The sequence below is a fragment of the Knufia obscura genome (genome assembly GCF_036327395.1).
Source record: "Knufia obscura strain CCFEE 5817 isolate CBS 148926 chromosome Unknown scaffold_4, whole genome shotgun sequence".
In the NCBI taxonomy this organism is placed as follows: domain Eukaryota; kingdom Fungi; phylum Ascomycota; class Eurotiomycetes; order Chaetothyriales; family Trichomeriaceae; genus Knufia; species Knufia obscura.
In genome coordinates this window covers 935369-963289 of record NW_027042690.1, presented here as the reverse complement: position 1 = coordinate 963289, position 27921 = coordinate 935369, and the positions used below count along the sequence as shown (strand labels likewise).

Genomic DNA, 27921 nt, shown 5'->3' with positions numbered 1-27921 from the left:
CAGCAGCATATCGCCGCCCTGGTTACGGCTGTGACTATATACACGACACCTCGTCCCGGAAGTGGGCGAACCGTCGAGCAAGGGGAGCTTTACTATCTGGCAGCAACAGATACGGAGGGTCGTCTACTTGATATCCCCCACCTTGTCACCATTTTCAACGCTGGCAGCTGTGAACTACGGCAAATGGATGACGCCCAACGCGGCCAAACTATCCTGAATGTTGGATCGTAGCTCAAGGGTATAGTGCGCAGTGTTGACGCGAATACCGATTCGGTCACACGTGGCTACCGGGCCCTCAATGCCTTTATGACTATGAAAGACCCGGGTCTTTTTGCTAGCAGCGAGTGCTCCACGCCCGATGCATCGAGCAGCAACCCAAGGCTTATCTGAACGAAGACTCACTAAAGGGCAAAGAGGTGGACGTCGTGGCCCGGGTGAATCATAAACCAAGCGCTACCATCTTGTTACAGTGGACCGATAACCAAGGTAATCATTAGAAGCTCAAAGCTCACAGTGGCAACCAAAAAGGGCTTATTCTGCCAATTGCCTGCATGTCCACGAGTGCAGCAGACACGCGCCATATCCACTTCGTGGCAGACGGAATCGATATCCGTACAGCACAGGGAGTCAGTCTCAAGAAGCACGGGTCTTGTACACTACCGCTAGGGCATATAAGACTTATGCTGCAGAATGACGGAACCCTTGGAAAGTTCTTGGAACTCTGGCCGCGTGAGGCTGGTATGAACACGGATCACAATCCCGACCTTAAGCCCGACGATGGGGATAAGGATGAGGACGAGGGTTCATATGATCCTGCAGATGTGTTTCGACCGCAACCGCGCGCTCGCGCAAACGAAGCTCTGCAACTTGGTGGCAGTGGAGGACGCCAAATCACAAAACAGGCCACCAAGGAACGCATTTGAGCATACCTCTCTTTACAGTCTGGCGACCTATTGTGGCTTTTCCACGAGTTGTTACAAGATCAGTATCCAGCCGGCGGTGTGCTCGACGCAGGCAATCCCACGATTATCCCTGGTACCGACAGCGTCTGGACCCGCCTTCTCGCGTTCCTTCAGAACCCCAGTATGCTTTCCACCCCATGCGCCAGAACCCTCAACGACATCGCGAATACTGTCTTACAGCCAGGAAACCATGCAGGTATCGAGACGATCTTGAAAATTTCCCTTGGCTTGTTGCGACCAGGCACAACGCATAAGCGCAGACGAGTTTGAGTTGCTAAAGTTCAAAAGCAGCGGTGGAAGAATTTATATAGACTCACGAGAAGACGTCCGCCACTATCTGTGCTTCCAAGAGATACAGTGAACCTTGGAGACAACCGAGCACTTGAAACGGTCTCTGTAGGATCTGATGATGACAAGGAGGATGAGTATCCAGACCAATGGTCGTTAGCCGACTCCTCCTGGGCATTCAGCGATGAACAAACGGCAGAGTCAGAGGCACCGTCAGATACAACCCGGCAAGGAAGCGCCAACGAACACGAGTCAATAGCGAGTCAGTACCGCTCAACACCACCTCCTTACAGCATTGAGGACGAAGGGGATGATGGCAACGATCTAGACATGAGTGGTGAGTGAGTCCTAACCTTTCGAGTATCAACCTGTGCTAACTGTTCGTTAGATACACCCAGGCAAAGCACGACTCGACACGGTGCCTTATCTCTACGCTCCTCCTCTTCCTATGCAGTTCCTACGAAACGAGACACCGAGTACAGTTCTGGGGAGCAAAGCAGCGAGAGTGATTACATTGTCGGTCCCAAGGAAAGAGAACAAGACTCCAGAGGAAAGGGGGCTGTATGAAGGAGAAGAAGGGCTGTGTGGAAGAAGACGACTTGGAGAAAAGAACAGGAATGGAAGAGGTAGACAAGTTTCAAGAGATGTACAGATTAGACACTGCGCTTGCTAGGCCTACACCGAGAGCTGCGCATACTAAGCTACTGTCTTGTGCCGAGAAGCCCCTGAGGCCTCAGTATCTCAACTTCCTATGGCATCTCAAACAAATCCGCGGTAATTGTCATGTCTCAGCATACCTAGTTGATGGTGTCAGTGCTGCCTGGGTCAAGAGTCTGGTTGCTCATGTCACAAAACAAATAAATCATGTCACTACGTCCGCATCGTGTCAAACACCGGACGACTTCCTGCTTCAACTCACTGACTTCGCATTCACTACAGGTCCTTGGATAACGCCCTGGAAGTTAGCCACGGTGAAGGCTGGCGTTTGCGAAGCTAACAGTCAGCCTGTGCTTCAAGAAGGACACTTCTCACGCCGCCGTGTGCGTCGCCGCAACAGTACACATGCGCGGGCATATTACTTCACCTCGACTAAGCCTCTGCCCAGCACTCCTGTTCAACTAACAGGGCATGTCTTCGCCAAACTTTAGGAGAGAATGGAATTGCAAGAACTTAATCTCGATATACTGGACCCTTCGCTGATATCGTTTCTGCTATCGGAGCAAGATGCGCAAGCTGATTTGTGGGTGAAGCTTCTCGAGACCCCAATGCTTGTTACGGATGATGAGCTCGAGGAGATGTTCAGCCTGCGACTTTCAACTAGAGATACACCCAAGCCTGAGGTTGGTCAAGTCATCTACTATGTTCGATCGTTAGCTTTCGAGGTCCGCGAACTATAAGTATTTATGTAATATATTCAAAATCAAGGTGTCAATTTCCCAAATGCTTAGGCTTGGGAAGAAGTTATGTCGGCCCTCGAGCCTTGCTCGCTGATCTTCGTACGGTATATTGGGTGTTGCTAGAATTCAGCGTACGAAAGCCACTGGTAGGACCTGATTAAGAATCCTTAAATTACTGCTTTATATATCTGGTAAAGCACGAGGCTGCTCTACCCGTATATTATGGATGAAGTTTGACATCTATGAATTCGTGAAGAGTACTGTTCCGGTATCTGTTAGGAACGTATATTATGTCCGAAGCATAGAAGAGCAAGCACTAATCGCCGTCTTCGGCTGAGACACATTACTCAACCAAGAGCCTGGCGGTGTACACCCGGAGACGGATCAGAACCAGGAGGTGAATCAAATGCTAGCGAGCCTCAACCTTTCAACGACAAGAGATCTGCATCGCCGAACCGAGCCGTGCAACCAAGCTGTTCGGCGATACCTTATACTTTACGGCGATTATATCTAGCAGTACTCTAGAGAGTACCCGAAGTCAACGGGTATACTTATATACTTCTTTACCGATTAAGTCCGCGAGTCCCGTATACGGGAGATCCCCCCTTAAACTATTCGGGAAGCTCTTATACGCTATTCCTTATATTCGGTTACGATCCAGGCCTTACCGAGTTCATTATAGGTAGATCTCTCTATAATTATGCCTCTTATACCCGTATCGCGCTGCTGTCTACCTTTAACCAATACGCGCAGAGCGAGAGCCTCGGAGAGATCGCCTTAAATGGGTAGCCTTAGGTTCTTACCCTTGTTCGGCATATTGCCCTGGTAAAGAAGTCATCTTCTAACTTTGAGTACCTTGTTAACCATTCATGAGAGTACTCTGCAGCCATTAATCCGGTGATTGTGCTTACCCTCTGCGAATACACAGTCCATCATTCCTGTACTAGTAGGTCTCAATTTCTACAACAAGGCACTCCTCGAGTATAGAAATTAAGTGTTCAAGATTCCAAGCAGTTCTCGATTTCAGTACTGGTGAACCCCCAGTCTGGACTACCAACATCTATAGCTCGTTGGTTGCTATCTCGCCTCAATTCGGTCGCTTGAACTGAGATCGCCTTCGCTTCGCCTACGCATCTTCCTGCCGACACTCCCTGTGCGAGCCAACAGTGGTCTTCATATCCCTCTCGCTTTGTCTCTAACCGGGTATCTTCTTCCCTGAGTTCCCTGCAGCTCCCAGACCTTGATCTAGGCAGTGTCTTCAGCACCATCAACCTCGGCTACCTCTACTTCTCTTCGGCAAGCGTATTCCTGCTTAGTCTAGCTCGTAGCGACTTGGTGACCGCCATATTCATCTCGACTATTGTCTCGATCTTTACCAGCACCTCGTTGTACTCCTTCTTTAGCAGGACGTTCTCACCGAGCAAGGTATTGCATTTGGTTGTTAGTTCTTCGACCTTCTTCTTTAGCTGTGCATTCTCCTTCTCGAGATCATTCTCCTTCTCGAGGTCATCGATTATTGGGGTCCGTCTTCGCGACTGTATTTCTCTATTTTGGCCACGAGCTCCAAATACTCCTCGTAAGGTAAGATCGGTTCATCTCGCATCTGATCCTGCTCCCAAAGCTGCTGGGCACTTTCTGCTTCAAGAGTTGGACCTTGTACGAATTCATCTCGCCGAGCTTGTTTGGCCTGCTTAGCCACCGTGTCCTCTTCGGGAGTGAGGTCTTCATTTCTTCGCTTCAGCGAGGCTTCGTCTCCTCGGGGAGGTCGATCATCTTCGGCGATAGGACACAAAGTAGCTTTTGCAGTAGTCTCGTGTGACGACATGGTGTAACCTCGCAAGCTGCTAGCTGAAGCAGTAGACGAGTGAGATTTCGCGGAAGCGAGGCAAGTGGGTAGAGTTGGTGGTAGATGCAGAAGACCTGTGGTAGTGAGCAGATCGAGAAGTGTTCATGGGACAACAGGCAGAAGTAGGCGAAGAGAATAGATCTGTTAGGGTCAAATCAAGGCTTGAGCTGTAAATCAGCTCTGCAATGAGGTCGAATTGAGGTTCAAGTGAAAAGTTGCCTCCTTTGGTCATCGAAAAGTGATACTTAACCTCACATCATTGCCCATACTGCCTGGACAGCGGTAACAACATGTCTGTCTTTACCGACAGGCACTTGTACACTCGATACAAAGCCATTACCACCCATAACCGAAATTCCTTCTAACCCACGGCTGATGGTAACCCGAGTAGTCTCTTGCACGACTCAACCCAAACTGCTCTGCAACATTGATATACCCGTCACCACTGTCCTCGCCGCTTTGCTTGATAGCCTGGATATCTCCCTTGTCCATCTGCCACGGCGTCCGACAATACACACATTTGACCTCCTGGCCTCGCTGGCTAGCAGCCCACTGTTCGAAGCACGACTTATGCATGTTGTTTCCACAAGCGGCCTTGCACCACACCAGCTCGTTGTTATCAGGGTCGTAGTCCATGTAGCAGATGGGACATTCTCCTTCTATTGGCTTCCTCTTACCATCGTTGTCCTCTTCTGCGTCGCCTGTTGCATTGGGGATGGGAGGTGCACCTGACAGAATCTCTTGCACCTCCTCTGTAAGGAAAGCGCGCTGATATTGTAGGTCATATGGTGCTCTGAGGACCGTACTCAGAGCGTAGACCTTGTGCTTGCATTCGTTACCTTTTTGATGGTCTGGACAGGTGCAGCTGGGTAGTCGGCCTATAGTGACTGTGTAGATGTTGCCAGTAGTGCCAACAATATCAATATCCTCCTGAAGTTCTGACCCTTCTCTAGACCTTGTACGGCCAATAACGATCATGCGCTGTGTTTGTGCTCGTTCGAGCTTCTGGAGGAATGATTGTGGTGCTTTGGCTCGAAAGGTCTTTAGCCGTTTCTCGGGCTGTTCTTTCTTCGACTTCTTGCCGTTTGACTTGGCGACGACAACCTCATCTTCATCATCTTGTGTCAGGTCAATTAGCTTGCGTTTCTTCAAGGAGGAAATTGGTGTCCTCGTGGTGGCCTTTGCAGGTGGCGAGTCGTCGAAGTAAGGCGATGTACTGTTCTCAACTTTTCCAGGCTTCTTTGCTGGTGTCTTGACTGTCGCAGTCTTGCTTCGGGTTGACCGGCCTGCCATGTTTGCGAAACAGCAATCTCGAAATAGTGTCTAGCGTTATGGTACCGATCAAAAGTTGGACAAAATGGAGAGTCCGAGACAATGACGCGCTTTGATGGGGAAGTCGCACGCGTGCTTGTGCGCAGAAGGGAAAGCGCGACCGAAGCACCCGGGATGGCATCTCCAAGCACGTTTTGGTGGCTGAGGCGCTAACCTGTTCCTGAGTCCTTTGCTCATTTAACACTCGTTTTGGGGTCAGTCAAGCATCAGCAGCCTAAATTTGCCGTCTTTAGCGGGCTTTAACATATCGATCCAAGCCCAAAGCAAGAAATGTCTCTGCAGACTTGCGTCATGAGTTGAGGGCGCGTGCTCATCCGGGGGATGCGGTTGGGTAAATTTGTTACGATGAATTCTGCTTGTTATGCTTGCAGATTGATCTTCGAAGTCCGCGCTGATTGTCTAACGTCGTATTGAGGGAGTGACAGCTGCCAGCATGGTCGGAAGAAGAGCTTTCGGGGCAAACCCAGAAAATGAGCATGAAGACTCGTGGGGAAACGACATCGAAACTGGTCTCAAATCTAGACCTCGTTTCAAGGATGTTGTCGAGCTTGCGATGGCCAAGCGGACGACGCATCAATTGAAGCAACAACTGACACAAGACATTGACACGAGCAAGTACAAGAAGTATCGCAAGTCTGACGATGAGGTACGAACACAATATGGTGAACATGAGCAATTCTAACAGCATCTAGCTAAAGCAGATCAAAAACAAGAAGATCAAAGCCTACTACAGAAGGCAAAATGAGCGACTCGATGACTGGCTCGAAGTCGACACCATCGTTAAGGCCATGGCAGATGATATCATGGACAGCATGAACCCAGACGCCGACCACGACGGCATCAACGACGACGAAGGAGGACTCCAAACAGCCCACGAAAACATCGAAGAATTGCTCCCAGAAGACGTCCGAGAACAACGAGCCCACGACAAGAAAATCGCCCGGAGAGCCATCAACATCAACGTTCTAGCCAACATCATCCTCCTCATCGCAAAAGGCATAGCCGCACTATCCTCAAGCTCCCTCTCCCTCATCGCCTCCCTCCTCGACTCTGCTCTCGACCTCCTCTGCACAGTAATAGTATGGTCCACAAACAGAGTGGTTTCCTGGCGCCTTGACAAACTGAAAAAGCGCTTCCCCGTCGGCCGCAGACGTCTCGAACCAATCGGCATCCTAGTCTTCTCCGTCATAATGATCATCTCCTTCGCACAGATCCTCCAAGAATCAGTCGAGAGACTCCTACCAAATGGCAACCACTCCCTTGCTAATCTGCCCGCCGTCGCTATCGGCGCTATGGCCGGCACAGTAGGTCTGAAAGGCATAATCGGCCTCTTCTGCTACAAGATCAGAACAACTCAGGTTCAAGCCCTAGTGCAGGACTGCAAAACAGACGTCTACTTCAACACTCTCTCGCTCCTCTTCCCACTCATTGGCAAAGCGGCAGGCGTATGGTGGCTTGATCCCGTGGGTGCGGCCTTGCTGTCATTATACATCATCTACGATTGGGGCACAACAGCAATGGAGAACATCACGAATCTGTGCGGTGCCGCAGTGGAAATGGATGTATTGAAAAAATTGACCTTCCTGGCTTTCCGGTTTAGTCCGCTGGTGAGAGGGTTCAAGTCGATTACGGCATATCACGCGGGAGACGGAGTGTGGGTTGAGTATGATATTCTGCTGGATGAGAAGACGCCATTGAGGAGGGCGCATGATATCTCGGAGACGTTGCAGTATTGTGCTGAGGCGCTGCCGGATGTGGATAGGTGTTTTGTTACTTGTGATTACGCAGCAGAGAATCCTGGTGGTCATGCGCAGGATCATGATTGATGGCCTTGGTAGGTGATGCTGTTGACCATGCAGAGTTGTAGCCAGAGACGTTTGGGCGGACCCTCATGCTGGCAGGTAGCTGTCCTCTCAAGAAAGGATGGCAGAATCAGAATTTGTTTCGTGCCTTATGGCGAGCCATGCAGCCTTGACCAGATAACGTCTCGCTTGTCTCTGTGACCAGACTCAAACTCCCCTGCCCGCAGATATTGAGAGCGATTCGAAGTTTCAACGGCCGGATGGAACAAATAACGCCTGGGCAGGTACGTAAATGTTCCTGCCTTGTTCGCTGATTCATTCGGGATCCGCTAAGGTCAACTTTCAGACTCGTTCACCCGAACCTCATTGTGCCGCCTGGCTTGGTTAAGTAAAGTACACAAGCCTGTTCATTAGTTGTTCTCTAATCGAGCAAGACTCATTCAGTTCAACCTTCGACACTTCATTTGAGCTTCATTTCGTCCCCAGACTGTCAGAACACGTCTTTTCCGATGTCTCCCAAGCACCTCGACGAGGACCCCGAAGGATGGCTGGCTAAAGGTCCAGGAAGGAGAGGACACAGGAGACATGTGCTCACGGTATCGCATGGGAAGATTGTGTCTAAGCATTCAACGCCAACGCCAAACGGCTCTTGCCTCTCAAAGAGACCTCCTTACTCCCTGGGACGCTGCTTACAGACGATGCTTACCTGAGACAGTTGCGACCAAGGACGTTCGTCAACTCCGGCAGGCTCATGGTGAATGACCCAGATTACATTGCGAAGGTTGCCGAGCTCCAGCAGGCTGCCCAAACTGCAGCGAATGAGCAAGACGAGGATGAAATCAACATGTACCCCGGCTCATCAGAGCCCCCACAAGAAGAATATAGAGCCTCCCTGAAGCGGAAGAACGAGGACCACGCCGGTAAAGTCGACAAAATGACCAAAGTGGTCAAACGACTTCGCCGAGCTGGACCAGTTGCCAGCTCGACTCCTGAAGCGTAAGCCTCCGAGGACTTCGAACGACTACGAAACGAGCTACAACATACGTTAACCAAGCTAACGTCGAGGGATAAGGAATCCAACGAAGAGAGACAGAAGACTCGGGTGCTCGAGGACGAAAAACAGGAATGGCAACAGAATGACCAGTCCGCGAGGATCGACAGCCTAGAGAAGCAACACATCAAGACCGGGAGGTATAGAAGCCGCATCAGCTACCGCGGACGTTGATGTTGGCATCTGATTGATGGAGCAATTAGCACATCAGCTTTGTGTGATGTTGGTCTGATAGCTCGCTGACAGAATCTTGTTCCGAGTTACTATGAGGATCACATACTGAGTTTGAACACCCAGCCCTTGTAGTCGCCTCACATGCCGTTCTGGCATTGATTAATTCTACCTTGCTTCTACCTCACCCAGCTATTCTCTTGATAGGCAGATGCCTCTCCTCCTTATCATTCCCACCCTCTACAGTAGCAGCGTTTCCTACGGCCCCAGCAGCTGCTCATCAAGGCCGGCAGCCTCGAAATAGTAGGACCGTCCTTGCTCGACCTTTCCCATCCATGCTCTCACTTGCATGCTCGTCTTCCTTTTCGACGTGTAGAGCACGCCATAGTGCTTCCTTGTAATACCGATCGTTTGGAGGTTCCTCTCTAGGCTCTGTGAGGCGCATTGCGCCCAGCCACACTCCATGATCATCTCAAGTTCCAACTTAGCGAGTTCCCATGCTTCTGTCCTAGCAAGAGTATACGCGTCTCCCGCACCCTGATCAACGAAGAAGTTGATACTGTCGTATGATGGACGTTCAATAACCTTGCCCCATATCCGATCGTTGTCTTTGATGTGGTTTCGCCTCAAACCTTGCCGCTGTGCAGGGCCAGGGGTGTACTTCCTAGCTGACACTGTACCTCGTCGAGCAGAGACTTGGAGGTCTGAGCGAGCCTTACGAAATGCTCGCCGAAAAGGAGTGCCGTCGCCGACTTGTTCAGCAGGCTTCTCCATAACCCTGCTGAGGAATTGACTCTTCGTCATGCTACCCTGCTCAAGTTCCATCGCCCAACCGACGACAACCTATGCAATCATCACGGTGTAGGTGAAGACGTACGCAAATGTCGACCATTTGAAGCTCCCATACCGGCCAGCCCCCAGATCGTAGCATGGTATCACGATGACACAATGGTCTTCATCAGTTTCTCCAGATTTATCATATCGACGAAGCGCCATTCTACCGACGTTGTCAACTAAGTCGCCGCTCTTGATGCCATACGTATGGAGGAAGTCGCCGTAGGCGTCAGACGAAGTGTATTCGCCGAGGGTGAGCATAATCAAAGGATTAACCGCTGCAAAGTACTCTCGGGCATGGTTGATGAAGTACTTAAAGTTAGTAGGTGACTTCTTGCGAAAGGGCAATATGTTGCATAAGGACAAGTAGTTCTATATTATTAGCATCTTGTTCGCGTTTTGCTCCTGTTCTGTTCGTGTCTTGTTCCTATTCTATTCAGCTTTTGTTCGCATTGTGTTTGTTGAAGAACTTACGCTTCACTAACGCATCTATCCACTCTCACATATTATAGCATTCCCACGTAAGGCCATAGTGACCTTTCGCATGACGAAGATCAGTAATTCTTCCTCACCTGCGCTCAAGGCGCATGTAGCAATGAGTAGCTTACCAATGTGCTTCGCTTTCAGCAGGCGCAACAAGCTTCCCACTAAGAGCCATTTATATCCTTGAAGGACATCATCTTCACTGAAGCGTTCCCCAGCTACAGATGCTAAGAGCTTAAGCTCGAATTTCTGAGCACTTGTTTTCTAGACTGAAGGGTTCCCCAGTACCAAATCGCGAGCTGCTCTTCAAATCCTAGACACTTGATTTCTACACTCGAGGAGTGCCTTAGCATAGGAATCGAGACCTACTAGTACAGGTATCATGGACTGTTCTAAGCACTCGTCGTTGAGACTCGGGCGCACCCTGGTGTAGAGAACGAAACCCATTAGTATAAAAATCAAGACCTGTTCGGAGCACTTGATTCCTAGTTCCAAGAGGACCCTACCTAGTACAGAAATAAAGAGCAGTTCGATTTCTAGACTTGGAAACACCAGAGAACGAGACCTACCTGTCGCCGATACCCCTAGCTTGTTGAGTGCTTGACTTACAAACCTGGGGGCACTCGAGTACAGAAATCGATAGCTGACCTGGCGCCATGGTTTGAGCATTTGAGCTCATAATCCCCAGATTCGGGGGCACCGCGTTGAAACTGTAGCATTCTCGCCCAACGCCATAACATCTTTCAGCATCATGAAGATCAGCAACTCTTCCTCACCTGCGCGCTCAAGGCGCGTCTAGCAATGAAAAGGTGTCAGAGACAATAGATTTGTTCAAAAATTCCTTGCCGATCCGAAGACCAACAAGAGCAGTCATAGTTGTAGTTTTCAACTAGCAAAAACGTAATCTCGGACGAGTCCTCACTGATGTACGTAATGCCCATGCACTGAGATATCGAAAAGCAAAGAAGTCAAGAACACCACGGTTCAGTTGCGACGAAGAAGTTCTCGAATATTGCCAAGCCCGCAGGCACGATCACGTGAATCTGATAAGGCTTCGATGCGGGCGCCACGAGGCTACGACTCTCCTCGCCGACGTGCCCAATATTTTTGATACTCCGCAGCCTATACACGAAATTCATAGCGTTGGTGCTGTTGTTCTGGGGCTTCTTGACTCTCCCGCATACATACACTTCAGCAATCACACAGACAGTCAAGATGGTACGTCTGTATACACCCTGCCCTCCACCCTCACTAACCAAATCAGAGCAATAACCCAACCCAAATATTCGCCGACGACGTCCAAGAAGAAAAAGGCGAGAATGCTCGTCTGTCCGCCTTCGTCGGCGCAATCGCAGTCGGCGACCTCGTCAAATCAACTCTAGGCCCCAAAGGAATGGACAAAATCCTCCAATCAGCCAGCACCGGAGAGATAATGGTCACAAACGACGGCGCAACAATCCTCAAATCCATCGCCCTCGACAATGCAGCCGCCAAAGTCCTAGTCAACATCTCAAAAGTCCAAGACGACGAAGTAGGAGATGGCACAACCTCCGTCACAGTCCTAGCAGCCGAACTCCTCCGCGAAGCCGAGAAACTCGTCAACCAGAAGATCCACCCCCAGACCATAATCGAGGGGTACAGACTCGCTGCCTCTGCCGCCCTGCAAGCCCTCGAGAAAAGCGCAGTGAACAACAGCAAGAACAAAGATGAGTTCCGGAAGGACCTGTCCGCGATCGCACGGACAACCCTCTCCTCCAAAGTCCTCGCTCAAGACCGCACACAATTCGCAGATCTAGCATGTGACGCTGTGCTACGACTCGGCGGCACAACAGACCTAAACCACATTCAAATCATCAAGAAACCAGGCGGGAAGCTATCAGACTCATATCTCGACGAAGGCTTCATCCTCGACAAGCGCATCGGCGTGAACCAGCCCAAGAAACTCAAGAACGCAAAGATCCTGGTAGCGAACACAGCAATGGACACAGACAAAGTCAAAATTTTCGGTGCAAGGATGAAGGTCGACAGTACAGGGAAACTAGCCGAGCTGGAGAAATCCGAGAAAGAGAAGATGAGACAGAAAGTCGAGAGGATAAAAAACCATGGCATAAATTGCTTCATTAACAGACAGCTTATCTACAATTGGCCTGAACAACTTTTCACAGAGGCGGGGATTATGTCAATCGAACACGCAGATTTCGATGGGATTGAACGATTAGCATTAGTAACGGGCGGAGAAATCGCGAGCACATTCGACCACCCTGACACAGTCAAGCTGGGCCACTGCGACGTGATAGAAGAGGTGATAATCGGCGAGGACACCCTAATCAAATTCTCCGGCATGGGCGAAGGGGGTGGAAAAGCATGCACGATTGTGTTGAGAGGCGCAACGGAACAACTCCTCGATGAAGCGGAGCGATCACTACATGACGCCCTAGCTGTTCTATCGCAGGTCGTCAAGGAGCCGCGTGTAACGCTCGGAGGCGGCTGTGCAGAAATGGTGATGGCCAAGGCTGTGGACTCGCTTGCGCAGAAGATCCCAGGCAAGAAGAGAATAGCCGTTGATGCGTTCTCGACGGCGTTGAGACAGTTGCCGACTATCCTGGCGGATAACGCTGGTCTCGATAGCTCGGCGCTCGTGTCGGAGTTGAGGAGTGAGGTGTACAGAGGGATGTCGACATCAGGACTCGACCTGCTCACCCCAGGCGGTGGAATCACAGATATGAGAGAGTTGGGCGTGGTCGAGTCGTACAAGTTGAAGAAGGCGGTAGTAAGCAGTGCGGCTGAGGCAGCCGAGTTGTTGTTGAGGGTGGACAATATTATTCGAGCTGCACCGAGGAGGAGGGAGAGGATGTGAGCGGGTTATGAGATATGAGAGCATGTTTACGTTTGACAGTATGAGCGATGAACAAAAGACAGCACTGCATGCATTGACCTGGCGTCATGCAGGCATAGACAAAGGTCGGAAAAGCATGGCATGATGAATAGTGTATGTATCGATCGATTGATACCCTTGAATTGTGATAGATGGTGGCAATGACAATGACACCAATACCAAGCACCTGCGATAGATAGCCATTTCACCCTTGCGAGAAACGTCTTGACCAGGTACTAGTCAGTGTCAGTGTTAATGCACATCTGTTCCTTTGCACTGGATCATACGCTCAGTGATTGCCAGCTGAAAATTCGCCAACGCCAGCGCAAGCAACATGCCCAAAACAAACACCGCGCCACACATACACAGTACCAACCAAGCTCAAGAACCTGACTCTCACTCAACCATCCACAGAAGAAGTTCAAGCGCGGATATACCGTACCATAACTCCACAAGTTTTCTATCTCGCTCAGGCTGTACGTGACGGCTCAAGACTGAGCCCGAAGGTATGGCAGCTGGCTCACTAGCATCCTTGCAACGTCCATAGCACGAGTCTCGTTGTGAAGTCATGTGGCTTTTGAACTGACTAAAACCTGACTTCAGCTGGGAACAACTTGCCAGTCAATCGAGCACCCTATGTGGCTGTCTGGCGGCAGTGTGGAAGTAGTGTTGCAGCCGTCAGGTTGTGAGCGTCGACGCCTGCTGTTTTTAGCTAGCTTTGGCTAGGCCGGTGGGGCGATGCGCAGCAGGATAGTCATCAAGAGCAAACGAGAATAGCATCGACAGGAGTTTGTTGCCAGAAGGATATGATGTCGTGAGGCTTCAGATGATCAAGGTCTTCACTCAACAGCGTTGTATGGCACAAGTGCGATGCCGCTGATGAGTCGCCGGTGCAGCGCGTGCAGGCGAAGATTCAATCTCACACAAAAGTCCTCCACGAGGAAAGGGTCTGCTCCTGCATCAAGCAGTACATCCACCAGCCTCTCATAATATGAAAACTTCTGAGATCTGCGCCAGGCTTTCAGCAGCGTATTTCCGGAACTCCCTTGAAGTCCAGCATTTGGATCTGCACCTGCACTCAGCAGCAACTTTACTACGTCGTAAGACCCCAACGCGACTGCTGCAGTGAGAGGATTATGATACTCTCTTCTCACTAGAGCATTGACGTCGGCTCCGTTGTCGATGAGCATCTCAACCACGACTGGGTGGTTCTCGCATGACGCTGCCTGCAACGCATTGCCAAACATCCCGCCGTGAGCGTTGACCTGTGCTCCGTTGTCGATCAATATTTGCACTACATCTCGGAGCCCTTTGCTTGACGCAGCCTGCAACGCAGTGCCGTACTCTCCTCCTTGAGCATTGACGTCTGCTCTTTTGTTGATCAGCATTTCAACGACATCTCGGTAACCCCGCCGTGCAGCTGCCTGTAAGGCGGTCCCATGATTTCTGCTCCTCGCTCTATTAACATCTTTGCTATGTCCAGATGGCGTAGACAAGACGCTGCGATTAATGCGTTATGATAAGCTCCACCACGAGCGTTGACATCGGCTCCTCGCTCAACTAGCATCGTAACCACTTGTAGGTGACCTTGGTGCACTGCCTCTATCAATGGACCGCCACGACACGACTTCGGACCATTGACGTTCGCTCCGTGTTGAATGAGCGTCTCAACCACTTCGGAATGCCCTTGATATGATGCTATGTGCAGCGCATGCTCAAGGTGTTGAGAACTGCTGTCAACGTTGGTCATGTACTTCAACCCGTGGGACACCAATGCAGGCAGGCCCATCATTGCTGCAAAACATAGCGCGAGCGTCAAGCGTTGCTCTGTGTACCACTGAGACCTGAGATGGGCTGCTGAGGCCATGTATTCTGCCTGTACAATACGGCGCTTGCGGACATCTTCCACCGTGAGAATGCTCCAGGAGAGTTCTAGGAGGTTCTGACTGTGTGCCGATCGACTCTTTTGTAGGTGCTGCCAGCAGTAGTGACTCGCATAGTCAACCAAAGGATAACGTTTCCCCATGTCTTTTTCGTCAATCCGACTCGCCGTTCGACAGAAATGGGACAAATATTGCAGACAGATCTCGGCGATGGCGGCGTGACAAAGTGCTTCACGGGACATCGAGGTTGGAGGTTCCCGAACCAAATCATGAGCAGTGAGGACGTCTGCTGCCATCAAGTAGTCTCGGACGGACTCATGGATGAATTGCAATTTTGCCGTTGGACGAGTACGACCTACACCAGATCCGCTTACCTCGATCAGCCCACGTGAGCAGTTGAGAACGTACGTTGTCGCTGTGGTTCGGTCAACACACTGAGCTTCACTCCATTCTTCTTGTGGTGCATGTGCCTGGCGGATCGCTAAATAAAGCTCGATCGGTCTCAGTGGGCGGCCTGAAAACATAACCCATCGAAGAACTGTCATACATGCTTCAGGTTCTTTGTTACTCGACTTTAGAAGTTTGGCGAACAGGTCGTGTAGGTCCTTGGGTATGCTCCGGACCTCCTTTAAAATCACAGCAGACGGTTCTCCTCTGTCGCACATCGTGTTGAGCAATTGCACAACGAGGACAACCCACAAGAAGATGCCAGATGATCTTTTCAATACTTCAGTCTGGAGCACAAGTGTCTGACGATCGTCAATGCCTCGAAGGCCTTCCATCACGTATTCTTGAACGTCTTTCTTGTGTCCAGCTTCATGCTCCACAATGACAGACAATGCTTTCTTAACGGTGATTCTTGGATAGTGCCGACTTGACAGGCAGATGCGAAGTGAGGCACTGGCTGAAACTGCATACTTTGCAAGGCATTCGAGATAGCTAAGCATGTGACGGATATCGTCCTCCTGACCCTCGTCTAGGGCGTCGATTAGCATAGTTATCCGTGGACGCACTTCTGACGTGACGGACACAACTTCGATGAAGAAGTTCTGCAGTTCCGTCTCGGTCCAGTGTTCTACCTTGCCTTCTCTTGCTTTGGTCGAAAATCTAGACAAGAACAGAGAACGGGCGGCTGGTGATTTTGATAGTAGCTGGTGCAGCAAAGAACGGTACAGCCCTAAGCTCGACCTTTCGATTTGCTCGGAGGCACGTGCATTGAAGAAATAAGAAATGACAATCTGTGTCGATCATTCCTTCTCTGCCCAAGAGAGGACCTCTTTCAAGATGGTAGATTTGCCGGAGCCAGGCTTTCCTTTTATCCAGAGAAAGCCACAATGGTCGTCGATATTGTTCCAGTCGGCCCAGTCCATAAAGCTCTCGTGGTCAAACAACCACTGGCATGTCCCTGGTAGTGCTCTGTCGACGTTGGAAAGGCGGGCGTTCATGCGATCGAAAGCCAGGGAATTGTACAGGGCATCGTATATGCTTATTTCCGACGCTGGTAAGTGATAATGGTTCTGGTAAACGTCCCCGAAATGAGCATTGGCATGGCCGCTGACAGTGGTATTGTTGACTGCGTGTCCAGTTGGCGGGGCCAGAGTTTGTGGCTGGAGCTTTTGGAAAGCCAGGCTTCCTCTTGCGGTCTCATTCTCCCCATTCTCAATCACCGCGCAGTTCATGTTACCACCACCTTGCTAACCAGGGTTCACGAGGGCAGGTCTCCCTCAAGGTCGAAGGGCAACCACAATAAAGTGACCTGCCAGGATGGAGTATAGCGAGCCTGCGAACGCAGCCTAATGCTCGACACATTCGTGGGCATACTCGAAGGTCGTCGCTTTAACGGCTTTTCGAGCGTAAGCTTGCGGTTCCATTTGTGACGATAGCATATGAGCTAGATCTATTGTCTTGTCAGCATATCACGCGCAACCTGTCGACTTCGCGACAAGGGCTAGTTTTGGCACAGTTGAAGCATCAGCCTTTCAGCTACTTCCGACTAGCGAGAGCAGAATCCTGCATAGATCTGGTGTAGCCAACACATCGCACAGGTGAAACATTGCATATCGACAGACACGCCATCAGAGATACATGTAGCATCGGATACGGCATATGGCGAGTTGGAAAATCACAGCTGTATCACTCGACACCGGCAGCTTACAGTGTTCATTCGACTGCATCGCGATCGCTTCGTTTATGGCAGCGATCGTAAAACTGAGCAAGCGCGACCTTGCGCGGCTGACCTTCCTTTCTTGGCGTGTAGTCATTGCACCCATCTGATTCCCATTCTGTTGTTCTGTGCTGCATATGAACCACTGGCATGCCCTACTCGCAGTGCTCTTCCGCCTGGCCTGTTGCAGTTTCACAGTGATGATATAGTACAGACCGAGATGCGGAGAGATGGTCCGAGGCACAGAGTGTCCAAGAGCCGGCTTCTCCAATGCCAAAGCGATACTGCTCCGTATTCGGGCTTCAAACGAGTAGATTAATATCTGCACGGCAGGATCCCTACTGACCATGCATTTGAGTAGCTAGGCTAATCACAAGTGAACCGTTGTCGCATACTGTCAGAGGTCGTTGACCAGAAAGAACGGCGTGCCCATTTTCACCTTCGTCACCAGCTTCCGAGAACGATCTACTCACCACAGCCATTGACAATGCCACCTTCGGAAAGTGCTACTTCGCATGCTGGGGAGATTCATACAGCTGTCCAGAATGCTCAAAAGGGAAAAGACGCGTCCCATACCAAGGAGACAGGCGCAATACCTGCGACTGCCTCGAGCACATCGAATGGCTTACCACCCAGCAAAGGAGCATTTGATGAATCCAACATCAGCTCCGAGGTAGATCGGATATTGAACTCCATCAATGTCAACGGCTTCATCAAGAATGGCACCTCTCTACCGTCAAATCCAGCCGAGACCCAAGCCCCAACAGAAGCTCTACACGCACAGACCGAACAACCACCAAAGACAAACGGCACAACACCCCAAGTCAAAGACATCCCACCCATAACCTCAATCCTATCCTCCTGGATCTCCACCGCCAAGCCATCACTCCTCACCTCCGCCCTCCGCACCCAACTCCAAGAATGCATCCTCGACTTCATCGCCGTCACAGCCTCCGGCGCCGCAATCGCCCCCTCCTCCGAACCCATCCTCAAAGGCCTCCTGAACTTCACCCATTCCCAGTCCCTCCCCACCGCCAAAGGCTGCACAGTCGCAACCCGCGGCCAGTCTCACCCACCCCACTATGCCGCCCTCCTCAACGCAACATACGGCCACTCCCTCGACTTCGACGACACCCACGCCGTATCATCCCTCCACGCCGGCGTCACCGCAATCGCCACAGCCCTCGCAGAAGCCGAACACCAACTCCGCAATAACACCTCCACACTAACATCAGACGACATCCTCCTCGCCATCCTCCTCGGCTACGAAACCACAATCCGCATCGGCGTCGCCCTCTCAACCTCGTCCTACTCCCGCGGGTTCCACAACACCTCCACAGCCGGCATCTTCGGCGCCGTCGCGGTCCTTTCATCCCTCCGTCATCTCACTCCCGAATGCATATCCAACGCCTTCGGGCTCGCAGGCTCCAAAGCCGCAGGGTCAATGCAATACCTCGCCAACGGCTCGCACAATAAACGTCTTCACCCGGGCTTCGCAGCGCACGACGCATTTCTCTGTGTCTCACTCGCCGAAGCAGGCGTGATAGGCGCCGACAAAATCATAGAAGGCGATCTCGGTCTCCTCCAGGCATATACAGACCGTGACCGACATGCCGTGGACTACGAACGACTCACATCCGACCTCGGGAACAGATGGGAGTTCACCGACAGCGCACTGAAGCCGTACGCCGGCTGCCGGATGACGCATTCGTTCATCGAGTTGGCGGACAGTCTAGGCAGTTCCCTCCGCGACGGAAAATGGAGCGACAAAGGCGCAAGTGGGATCCAAAGCATCAAGAAGATAAGATGCACAATGCCGAAAGCAAACATGATTCTCGTGGGTCAACCACTACCGAACAAAATCCACCCGGAGAATATAGTCGATGCGCAATTTAGCGCTTACTACCAGGTTGCCAACGCAGTCGTCTACGGTGGGACACACGATATGGCGGCTTACGATCGGCTGAAGGACCAGGCGGTACGAGAGATGTGTGATAAGATTGAGTGTGTGGTTGATGAGGGTATGAAGGGGATGAGCGGGCGGATGGATGTTTTTCTGGTCGATGAGAATGGGGAGGTTGTTGAGGTTGTGAGACGGGAAATGGGGGAGCCGTTGGGGGAGCGGAGTCATCCGTTTGTGAGGGAGAAAGTGAATGAGAAGTTTATGGGGTTGATGGGGCCTGTTTATGGGGAGGAGAGGAGTGGGGAGATTATGGGGGTGATTGATAATATAGGGAAGGAAGGAGAGGAAGGTAGTTTGTTGAAGTTGATGGATTTGGTGGCGGAGCCAGAGAAATAGTTTGTTCTAGCATGGCTACTTGAGTTTATTTAGAGATTGTTTTACTTCATTGGGTCTGCGCTCACAGTGTCCCAGAAAGAGTGACCACCTCTAGCGGCTACCTCTGCTTCTTCTCGCTCGTAGTCATATTCACCAACGACTCCGTGCTCTGTACTCTCTTCGCCATCCTGCTGCTCTTGCTTCTGGGTGCTCTCTTCTGTCTTTTTCTCCTTAGGCCCGCGAGCTGCTCCAGCAAGCTCCTTCTTCCGAGTAGGCATAGTGACTGAAGAGGCTATTTGGTCGGAGTCTTTCCCGTCATGACATCCATCAACCAGGTCTGGCTCTGAACCGACAATGTCGCTGACGTTGTTACCTTTGTGGGCAAATTTTGGAGCTCCTTTGTTGTTGGTTTTGCTTGGTGTCAGGTTCTCCTTGTCTATCGCGACATGCTCTGTGTTGGACCCTTCCGCAGCAGTATTCTTGCCCTTCGTTGAAGCGTTGCCCGTTGAATCGTTGTTTGAGTGCTTGGGGCTTCTGCTAAGCATGCTGCCATCGTAGACAGTGCTTCGAGGAGTAGAGTCGTAATTGATTGGCTCTCCAGCCACTTCCCAGATGTACTGCCCTGGTCGATACTCTCCTGTGGTATCCCAGGCCGGTCGTCCTCTGGAAGTCTTGTTATGGCCGGACATCGTTGTGGTAATTCTTTGTTTTCGTGGGCTTTGGTTCGTGGGTCGTGGTGTTCAGGTTCAGAGCTTTGACAATAATCGCACCACGAAACAACGCCATGCGGCACGCTTGAGACAACATCAGTCGCGTCCCTTTGTTTGCAGGACACTATCAGTGCAAGGACTCCAGTCGCGTCTTTGTGAGGTTCATAATGCACTTGTAAGACATGTTAGCCTTGTCTCGCGGAGGCCTGAACAGAGCAGCGTCTAGTTTGTTGTTCTGGTCGGGGAGTGATATACATATACTGCTGTTCTGCCCCATCCTCTGGGACGACCAAGCAAGCTATCCTATAACCACGCTGATCTGACCCCGAAACATATCTCAAATTTGACAGATTTCCATATCGACGAACATGTGCGAAACATTTCTCTTCTACCACCTGTGTGGCCACATCCACAGCAAAAAGGTATGGAAGTGCTCCAAGGAGATCGAACGCCAACTAGATTCAGCCAAGTCGGACGACGATGCACCGACTCATCCAAGTCAGCCGTCCTTCACCGGCACCGGATCGTGTCTGGACGGCAATGGCCCGGAGAGCTTCCTCAAGCCAACGCTGTGTGAGAAGTGCGAGAAAGCCGGTGTCATCAGTGACTGGCTGAAGAACGATCCGGCTATGAGGTTCGAAATTGTCAAGGAATGGCTTCAAAATAAGCGCCTCGAGAGAGCAGCTCGTGTGGACGTCGAAGCTAACAGTGAGAAAGCGAAGATAGCTGATCGGAGTGATGCAACGGAGAGCTTGGCTTCAGCTGAGGATGGCAGCAGTGTTGAGACACCATCCAGAAAAGGCTCGCCCTCTAATATTGAGATCATGGATCTGGATCAGTTCGATAGTGCCGAGCTGGAACAAATGTCGCCTGTGTCCCTAGAGAGGCCTGTCAAGCCCGAGCCAGCGCGAACTGCGATCGGGAGCGAGTTCGGAGTCCATCCCGATGCGCTCGAAGTGATGACGCCTGTGTTGACCGAATATCTGCTAGAAGCAGAGTCTGTTGAAGCAGAAGTCGAAGCTGTCGAGCAGAGGATTGAAAAGCGAGCTCAGGATGCCGAACAAGACGTCAGGAGCACTGACGACCTCAAAGCTCGTACAGCGGCTATTCGAAATAAGCTTGAATCGTTGATCGTTGAAAGCAAGCAGCGAAATTCTGCTCGCAGAGAAGGCCAGAGTCATGATCTGGCGACTGATCGATTTGAATAAACGAGGTAGGGTTGGGCAATCGAGCGTTAGAATATCTCCGCCAACAATGAGCGTTGATCGTCTTGAATCAAATCCATCTCTTGAAAGTCAGTATCGTTCATGATTGTAGATTCCGGCAGAGGCAAGTTCGACTAAAACATGCTCATATCCAGATCGTCCAGATTAGCCAGCTCGTAGTTATCCATGTCCATGTTGAACATGTTATCCTCGTTTGTCGTGTAGTCATCAATATTGCCCATGTTTGCTGCTTCGTTCAGCATTTGCTCCATATCCTCACCAGCCAGTGAATCTGGTTCCTGCATTTGGACAGGCTGCTGTTTGGGAGGCTCTGGGTCCAACGGAATTTGGTCAAGATTGATCTCTGCCAAATCAGCCGCCTCCACTGGTATCATACCAGTGTCGTCGCCACCGGGCTGAGGAGTCAAAGCTGTGGCGTAAAATTCAATTCGACGATGCAGATGCACGAGAGCCTCTGCAAATAGATTATCACCCTTCTTCAAGAACTTGCCAAGTCGTGCGTGGAGCAGCTGCAGCGAGTTTCTCAGCGAAACACCTGTCGAGTCAGTGCTGGCGATGATAGTGGCAATTATGTCTAGTAGTTGCGCAAATTGCTGATTCGCTGCATATTGGACCAGTAGTTCGACCAGTGCATGTACCACAGCTCCTGGCCCACGTACCAGTGATGTCGCAACGATCACATCTGGTTGGAAAATCCCAGCACTTGATATCGCAAGCAAATCTGAAATCACTCTTCGCAGATATGATGTTATACCACCAGCACCGTTTGTCCACATGCTCAAATCGTTTGCTTTGACGCCTGTATTGACTGTGAAAGGGGAAGCCCCACCAAAAAGTCCCATCACTTCCGCATATTGAGGTTGATCCAGAACTTGGGAGAGTGTTCTGCGGAACATGCCGTGCGCGATGTCCAGGATGGTGCGGTGTAGCCTGCTCGTTTCTGAGCTTTCTGGAGCTTTAGCTAGACGTCTTATGATGACTGTAGCACTATTCGTGTCTTTCATGACGGCTCGCGCAAGCCACGCAAACGCCGAGAGCAGTGAGGGCAGCAAGAAGGGCTCTAAGAGGTAATCAAGCCCACCTTCTAGCTTGTCTTGGGATAAATTTCCCTTCGAGAATGCCGTCATGCTCTGTCTGAGCAGTGTCGGCACCATCAGATGAAATTCTTTGGCACTGCAATTCGTAGTCACATCATCGCTGATGCCCTCCGAGTCGTATAGGTTGTGTATCCACTCACCGAGGTTGTGCGCTTCCCCTTCAGTCAACTGCTGAAGTCGTCGCTCAGATTGACCTGAACTCAGGTACTGAGCAACGAAACCACTGGAGCTTGAGAGACCTAGCTCTTGATTGGCAAGACCCAGTCGAAACTTGACAGTCATGATCAGTAGCAGTATACTGCCAAACTCTTCGTAGATCGGTTGCGATTCGCCATGGATGTCCCAAGCCCACTCATCTATCAGCTTGCAGAACGGAGAAAGAAAATAGCTTGGTTTCACAAACATGCCGAGCGAATGAATTGTGCTTGGCAGGCGAACTAAGGCATTCGCCATGTCTTTTAGGTGCTGCGTCTCTTTTGCTTGGCAGTACTTGTGCACTATCTCAACGATCGCGAGGCCGACAGGGCCTGCATTACCGTCGTTCTTTGCAAGCTCATCGACCAGTCTAGGACCTCTCGAAGCATTGCCACTGACTTGGTCGACCAGAGCTTGTTTTGGGAATAAGCCTTTCGCCGAAGTCGAGTTCAAGTCTTCGCCAGTCAGATTCTGAACCGTGTCTGCTGAAATGAGGCGGTGGTGAACACAAATATGCAGAAAGTGCTTCGCAACAGACGCAACTTCGGAATTGCCGAGGGTACTCAGGTCGTTCCATAGTTCTTGCAAATATTGTTCTGTTGGTAGAGGCTCGAAACTTGCGATCAGTGCCAAAACAGCTGGGAGCTTGTTGTGTAGGTATATTCGGCATTGTGCCTGGTACATAGGTTCAAATGATGACGAAGGTTTGCTAAGAACATCGAAAGAGGAGAAGAGTAGATCATTGAAGGCTAGACCATTGTTGCCGGGATATCGGGCGCTAAGAAACTGGACAAGCGCATTGTCATCTATAGTAGACGCATTCTGTAGCTTCGTATACAGTAGTGCATACGTAGCTGCCCGTGTCGGGACAATTTGTGCATCAGCTATGGTACTTTCGAATTGATTCCCCATGTCGGCTGCCTGCGCATGGTCTGCGGCTGGGTTGGTAGGCTCGAGCAGAGCTGAATGCTTCTGTGCTTCGGTCAAAAGCCGCATGGAAACATCTGGAAAAGTCGCCATGCTGCCATCTAGAGCTTGACGAATGGCCACGTTGACCGGGTCCTCACGAGAACTTTCCGCATGTTTCAGAGCAGTGGCACCAGCAGTGGTATTCATAAGCGTAATGAGGAAAAGGCAGATAGCACCAACGAGGACATTGATCTGCTCATCGTTTTGCTTCGCGTCCGGACCAGCTGCAAGATGAAAGAGAGTCCGTAGCCATCTGGAACTTAGTATGATGCATGTCCTGCCCTCAGAGGTGGTTGACAAAAGGCTCGGAATAAGAAGCGTAAGGTCTGTGATGAATTGAGCTAGAATCCTTGCATGGTGCGTGGTCTCTGAACCGCCGTTTCTCGAACGATGCTGCCAGGCCTTGATGCAAGTGGATAGACAATCGGACACAGAGGCAAGCTGTGAGGTCAGGATAACCTGAAGGTAGCCCGACACAAGAGGATCACTGGCAAGACAATAACTGGAAGCACTTGTGACAAGGCTTGCCACGATTTCTATGCTTGCAGGATGCCATTTCTTGTTGGCGAGCCGAAGCAGTTCTTCGAACTCATGCGGAGGAACTCGTTGATGCAGACATTGCCGGACCAGGATTGAGACATGCGATCGAGCCATGTTCAACAGATCGAGGGATACTGGTAGGAAAGTTGTAAATGGCCGGGTTAAGGTCTGAGAAGCATGATTTCGAGGTTCATCCAACTCCGAACTCCAGATGAAACATCAAGAAGGTTAAAAGACAAACGCACTCTCCTCCTACGAGACCTAAAAGGAATGTGAATCAGAAGAAGCTGGTACCGCTCGGTACCGGTCCATGGCAGTCACGTGGGGACATGCTTGGCGCTTCGAGGCGCAACTGCCATGAACTGCTTTCACATCTCTTCAATGTGCATCGCACCTTCTTCACTAGCGATGATGATATAACAATTTGGATCTTCGCAAAGACTTCTATTACTCACGTGCGATGTCAACCAGCGTTGGTTTGCGTCTTGGACATGGAGCCGTTTTTGGGAGACGCTGGCGGCTACTAACCTTGAATAACGACGACCCATTTTGGATCTCCTCCTCTCGATCGATATGACCCTCATAGATAACCGAATATATCCCTTAGACAACATATCCCAAGCCAGAATCAAATCAGCCGTACAAATACTGTCGTTATCAGATGTTATACTCGAGCTGGTCAAGAATGCTCTTGATGCGCAAGCAAGCAGCATCAAGGTTGTGCTGAATTATGCACACGGATTCTGCTCAGTGTTGGACAATGGTCACGGCATCCCTGCGAACGAATTCAGCGAACATGGTAGATTAGCAAGAGCTTATTGTACGTCCAAGGCTGGACGGGAGGGCTTCACGTATGGTAGAGACGGGCGGTATCTAGCAGCATTATCTGGTGTATCCCTACTTTCGATTACGTCCCGGACCGCGAGCGACGACTCTGCGCATGTCTTATGGATGGATGAGTCTGGCCGTTTGGGTCATACCAAGGAACCACCAGATTCATCAGAAGTGACAAGAGGGACAAGAGTGAAAGTTCACAATTTGTTCAGCAAGTTGCCGGTCCGCTACAAACATCTAGTCGATCGGTTCGCCGACAGTATCGAAGTCCACAAAGAGTTTGATCGGCTCAAGCACACACTTACTGGTCTGATTCTTGCCTTTCCACGACCTTTTGAGTTGTATGTCAAACATTCTTCATCCGCCCACATTTTCCATCACAAGCTGCCACCGAATCATGTGGCGAGGATGGCGGACAGCAATGACCTAGCAAGTGTCGAAGCTGTCGCCACGGCTCTATACCATGCCGGCTATATCGACAAAGCCTCTGCACCTGACTGGCGACATACCACAATTGCATCGGGTAGCATTACGATTCATGCTGTTCTATCTCTTGAGCCGATGCCACACAAGTTGGTACAGTTCATGGCAATCAACCATCAGCCTTTGACCAAACAGAACCATCCTGAACCGTTCCAAGTGATTAACACATTATTCGACAGCTCAAGTTTTGGTGCCGTCGATCACGGACTCGACAGTAGTCCAAGTCAATGGCAGGGTTCGAAGCGACCCGGTCGCAGGCTGAGACTGGATTCGAACAAAGGTGTGGATAGATGGCCCATGTTCGTTGTGTGGGTCTCCACACACCTTGAAACTACGGATGGGCTATTACGTGCAATTGGGGCCAGCACTCAGAAACAGCAGCTCATGGAGCGAATCATCAGTTTGATTAGAACTCTGGTTAGAGAGTTTTTGATCAGCCATGATTTCCTTCAGCCTCGGCAGGAGCGAGCAGGGCGAGTCGATCTCACTGACCCTGGTGACACAGCTGCAGATCGCAGACAACTGGATGCCTTCCCTTCCAAGCAAAGTTTCCGCTATTGGTCACGTGTTAAATCGAGCCGTGCAGCAGCCGTGGATGATATTCTGGCAGGCTTACCGTTTCACAAAAGCAAGCCCGACAGCCAGGAGGCCTTTCTAGGGTCCGGGTCCAGGAGTCGTCCGACTAGCACCGACTCAGATGACACCGTTGTGGCAGATGAGCCCGAAGCTGTTCCCACTACAATCGAGCCAGTCGCAGGCAGCCCCGAACCCGCTCTTGAGTGGACGGACCCACAAACAGGTCGTACTGTGCGTATCGATCCACGAACAGGCATGGTTTTACCAGATGCGACCACTCTGACGAAAGCCAGCACTAGCACTACACCTCGTACGCCACATGGCGTGGCAAACTGTTCACTCCCGCGAGGCGGTCGAAAAAAGACTCGCGCATTACCTCTCGAGCAAGTCGTCCGGAATGTCAGGCGTTATTCCACTGGTTGGCCGACCAACCATGACCAGCCGCTCAAGTCAATAGCGCTGTTCAATGAGCTTGGTGAAAGTGTTGAGGAGCAAGCGCGAACCCGCAAGAAGCAGATAGACGAGTTTTGGAAGTCTGCAGGCCATTGCCGGGCGCCTGCCGTGCAACTCGAGATGCCCCGAATATCGAAGAAAGTATTACCACATGCGAGAGTCCTAAGACAATTGGATAACAAGTTCATCCTGGCCTTGATGCCTACATTCCACTGTCGTACCAAAGGCAATGGCAAGCTGGTGCTCATCGATCAGCACGCAGCTGACGAACGTTGCAAAGTCGAAGGCCTACTCAGGTCTCTTTATGAGGACGAGGCAGTCATGCTAGCAAGCTCTTTGATATTTGAAATCGCACCTACGGAGATTCAGATGCTTGGTACACTGAAGCAGCATTTCGCTCAGTGGAACATTTTGTATGAGGTTGCTGTGGACGCGGGTGGTGAAAAGGTGGCAGACGAGGCACAAGAGGTAGCTGTTCATGCGCAGCACGTGGTCAGGGTGACAGGTCTCCCTTCAGTCATAGCTGAACGCTGTCGCATCAATCCTAAGTTGATCATCGAGCTGTTACGAGAAGAAATCTGGTCAGACAATTCTGTCCGCCAGCCCAAGCCAAGCTCATCTGGCATGCACAATCACAAGCGACGAAAGCTCACCTCAGATATGGATCTCCTAAACCAACAGCCTATGTGCATCACCTCCAATGTCCCACCTCGCCTTCTGGAACTGGTCAATTCTCGCGCTTGCCGCAGTGCAATCATGTTCAACGATGAGCTGGACATGAACCAGTGCGAGACACTAATCGGACAGCTCAGCAAATGCACTTTGCCTTTCCAGTGCGCACATGGCAGGCCGAGCATGGTGGTTCTCTCTGACCTGGACAGCTTTTCTGACCACAAGCCTCTCGCATTCGACTTGGCAGCCACTCACCTCGCGAACACGGAATCTATTTTTGATCACGACAAAGCAGTCGTTCTGGCCGAAACCTCGTCCGCAGCGACATGGCCGAGAGGGACATCGAAAGGCGGTGAGGCAAATTCAGGTCGTAGCGCAGGTCAATCTTCAAACTCGACCGCTTCCTTGTTTGCTCCTCCACAAGGCCAGTCGACTCTGAATACAATCGACGATTGCGCAAACACTTTTGGACAGACATATCGCGCTTGGGTTGGACTAGACCATACATCAGCAGAAACACCTATGCTATTATAGCCTACCGACACGCCACGTAGCGGGATGAGTTACTTCTGGTCGAATCGTTGTTTCGACCAAGCTATTGATCCTCGCATCGATGTAACTTGGACTACTGCAAGTCGCTTACGAGCTAATGCATGCTGCTTACCCGGCTTTGCCGGCTAAACTTCGATGGAGAGGCCGTCTCGCTAGCAATGTGTTTTGGGTGCAAACATGCTTCGGTCGCGATATCGACCATGATGAAACTGGCCTCTCGACATTCATGAATGCCAGCGCATTGCGGC

The 27921-nt window shown here is 50.9% G+C and overlaps 13 protein-coding genes across 13 annotated transcripts; 7 read left to right on the top strand and 6 right to left on the bottom strand.

Annotated features, from left to right (window-relative positions):
• Positions 1-551: 551 nt before the first annotated feature.
• On the top strand, positions 552-2647 carry PMZ80_004307 (uncharacterized protein; the record flags this gene model as incomplete). Its single annotated transcript, XM_064872732.1, has 6 exons — positions 552-876; positions 925-1083; positions 1321-1587; positions 1639-1766; positions 1799-2290; positions 2399-2647. The coding sequence occupies 6 exons, from the start codon at positions 552-554 to the stop codon at positions 2645-2647; spliced, it is 1620 nt and encodes a 539-aa protein (XP_064731390.1).
• A 1283-nt stretch (positions 2648-3930) lies between these two features.
• Positions 3931-4472, bottom strand: PMZ80_004306 (uncharacterized protein; the record flags this gene model as incomplete). The annotated part of the gene is made up of 2 exons (XM_064872731.1): positions 3931-4192; positions 4219-4472. The coding sequence occupies 2 exons, from the start codon at positions 4470-4472 to the stop codon at positions 3931-3933; spliced, it is 516 nt and encodes a 171-aa protein (XP_064731389.1).
• A 357-nt stretch (positions 4473-4829) lies between these two features.
• On the bottom strand, positions 4830-5786 carry PMZ80_004305 (uncharacterized protein; the record flags this gene model as incomplete). Its single annotated transcript, XM_064872730.1, has 1 exon — positions 4830-5786. The coding sequence occupies one exon, from the start codon at positions 5784-5786 to the stop codon at positions 4830-4832; it is 957 nt and encodes a 318-aa protein (XP_064731388.1).
• Positions 5787-6258: 472 nt separating this feature from the next.
• PMZ80_004304 (uncharacterized protein) lies at positions 6259-7651 on the top strand (the record flags this gene model as incomplete). The annotated part of the gene is made up of 2 exons (XM_064872729.1): positions 6259-6471; positions 6518-7651. 2 exons carry the CDS (start codon positions 6259-6261, stop codon positions 7649-7651), a joined length of 1347 nt encoding a protein of 448 aa, XP_064731387.1.
• A 727-nt stretch (positions 7652-8378) lies between these two features.
• PMZ80_004303 (uncharacterized protein) lies at positions 8379-8852 on the top strand (the record flags this gene model as incomplete). The annotated part of the gene is made up of 2 exons (XM_064872728.1): positions 8379-8623; positions 8693-8852. The coding sequence occupies 2 exons, from the start codon at positions 8379-8381 to the stop codon at positions 8850-8852; spliced, it is 405 nt and encodes a 134-aa protein (XP_064731386.1).
• A 255-nt stretch (positions 8853-9107) lies between these two features.
• PMZ80_004302 (uncharacterized protein) lies at positions 9108-9674 on the bottom strand (the record flags this gene model as incomplete). The annotated part of the gene is made up of 1 exon (XM_064872727.1): positions 9108-9674. One exon carries the CDS (start codon positions 9672-9674, stop codon positions 9108-9110), a length of 567 nt encoding a protein of 188 aa, XP_064731385.1.
• Positions 9675-11381: 1707 nt separating this feature from the next.
• On the top strand, positions 11382-13023 carry CCT2 (T-complex protein 1 subunit beta; the record flags this gene model as incomplete). The annotated part of the gene is made up of 2 exons (XM_064872726.1): positions 11382-11384; positions 11431-13023. 2 exons carry the CDS (start codon positions 11382-11384, stop codon positions 13021-13023), a joined length of 1596 nt encoding a protein of 531 aa, XP_064731384.1.
• Positions 13024-13880: 857 nt separating this feature from the next.
• On the bottom strand, positions 13881-15919 carry PMZ80_004300 (uncharacterized protein; the record flags this gene model as incomplete). The annotated part of the gene is made up of 2 exons (XM_064872725.1): positions 13881-14493; positions 14541-15919. 2 exons carry the CDS (start codon positions 15917-15919, stop codon positions 13881-13883), a joined length of 1992 nt encoding a protein of 663 aa, XP_064731383.1.
• A 1656-nt stretch (positions 15920-17575) lies between these two features.
• PMZ80_004299 (uncharacterized protein) lies at positions 17576-19387 on the top strand (the record flags this gene model as incomplete). Its single annotated transcript, XM_064872724.1, has 1 exon — positions 17576-19387. The coding sequence occupies one exon, from the start codon at positions 17576-17578 to the stop codon at positions 19385-19387; it is 1812 nt and encodes a 603-aa protein (XP_064731382.1).
• A 41-nt stretch (positions 19388-19428) lies between these two features.
• On the bottom strand, positions 19429-20055 carry PMZ80_004298 (uncharacterized protein; the record flags this gene model as incomplete). The annotated part of the gene is made up of 1 exon (XM_064872723.1): positions 19429-20055. The coding sequence occupies one exon, from the start codon at positions 20053-20055 to the stop codon at positions 19429-19431; it is 627 nt and encodes a 208-aa protein (XP_064731381.1).
• A 389-nt stretch (positions 20056-20444) lies between these two features.
• PMZ80_004297 (uncharacterized protein) lies at positions 20445-21284 on the top strand (the record flags this gene model as incomplete). The annotated part of the gene is made up of 1 exon (XM_064872722.1): positions 20445-21284. One exon carries the CDS (start codon positions 20445-20447, stop codon positions 21282-21284), a length of 840 nt encoding a protein of 279 aa, XP_064731380.1.
• A 131-nt stretch (positions 21285-21415) lies between these two features.
• On the bottom strand, positions 21416-24217 carry NUT1 (mediator complex subunit; the record flags this gene model as incomplete). Its single annotated transcript, XM_064872721.1, has 1 exon — positions 21416-24217. One exon carries the CDS (start codon positions 24215-24217, stop codon positions 21416-21418), a length of 2802 nt encoding a protein of 933 aa, XP_064731379.1.
• A 459-nt stretch (positions 24218-24676) lies between these two features.
• On the top strand, positions 24677-27655 carry MLH3 (DNA mismatch repair protein; the record flags this gene model as incomplete). The annotated part of the gene is made up of 1 exon (XM_064872720.1): positions 24677-27655. The coding sequence occupies one exon, from the start codon at positions 24677-24679 to the stop codon at positions 27653-27655; it is 2979 nt and encodes a 992-aa protein (XP_064731378.1).
• Between the last annotated feature and the right edge of the window lie 266 nt (positions 27656-27921).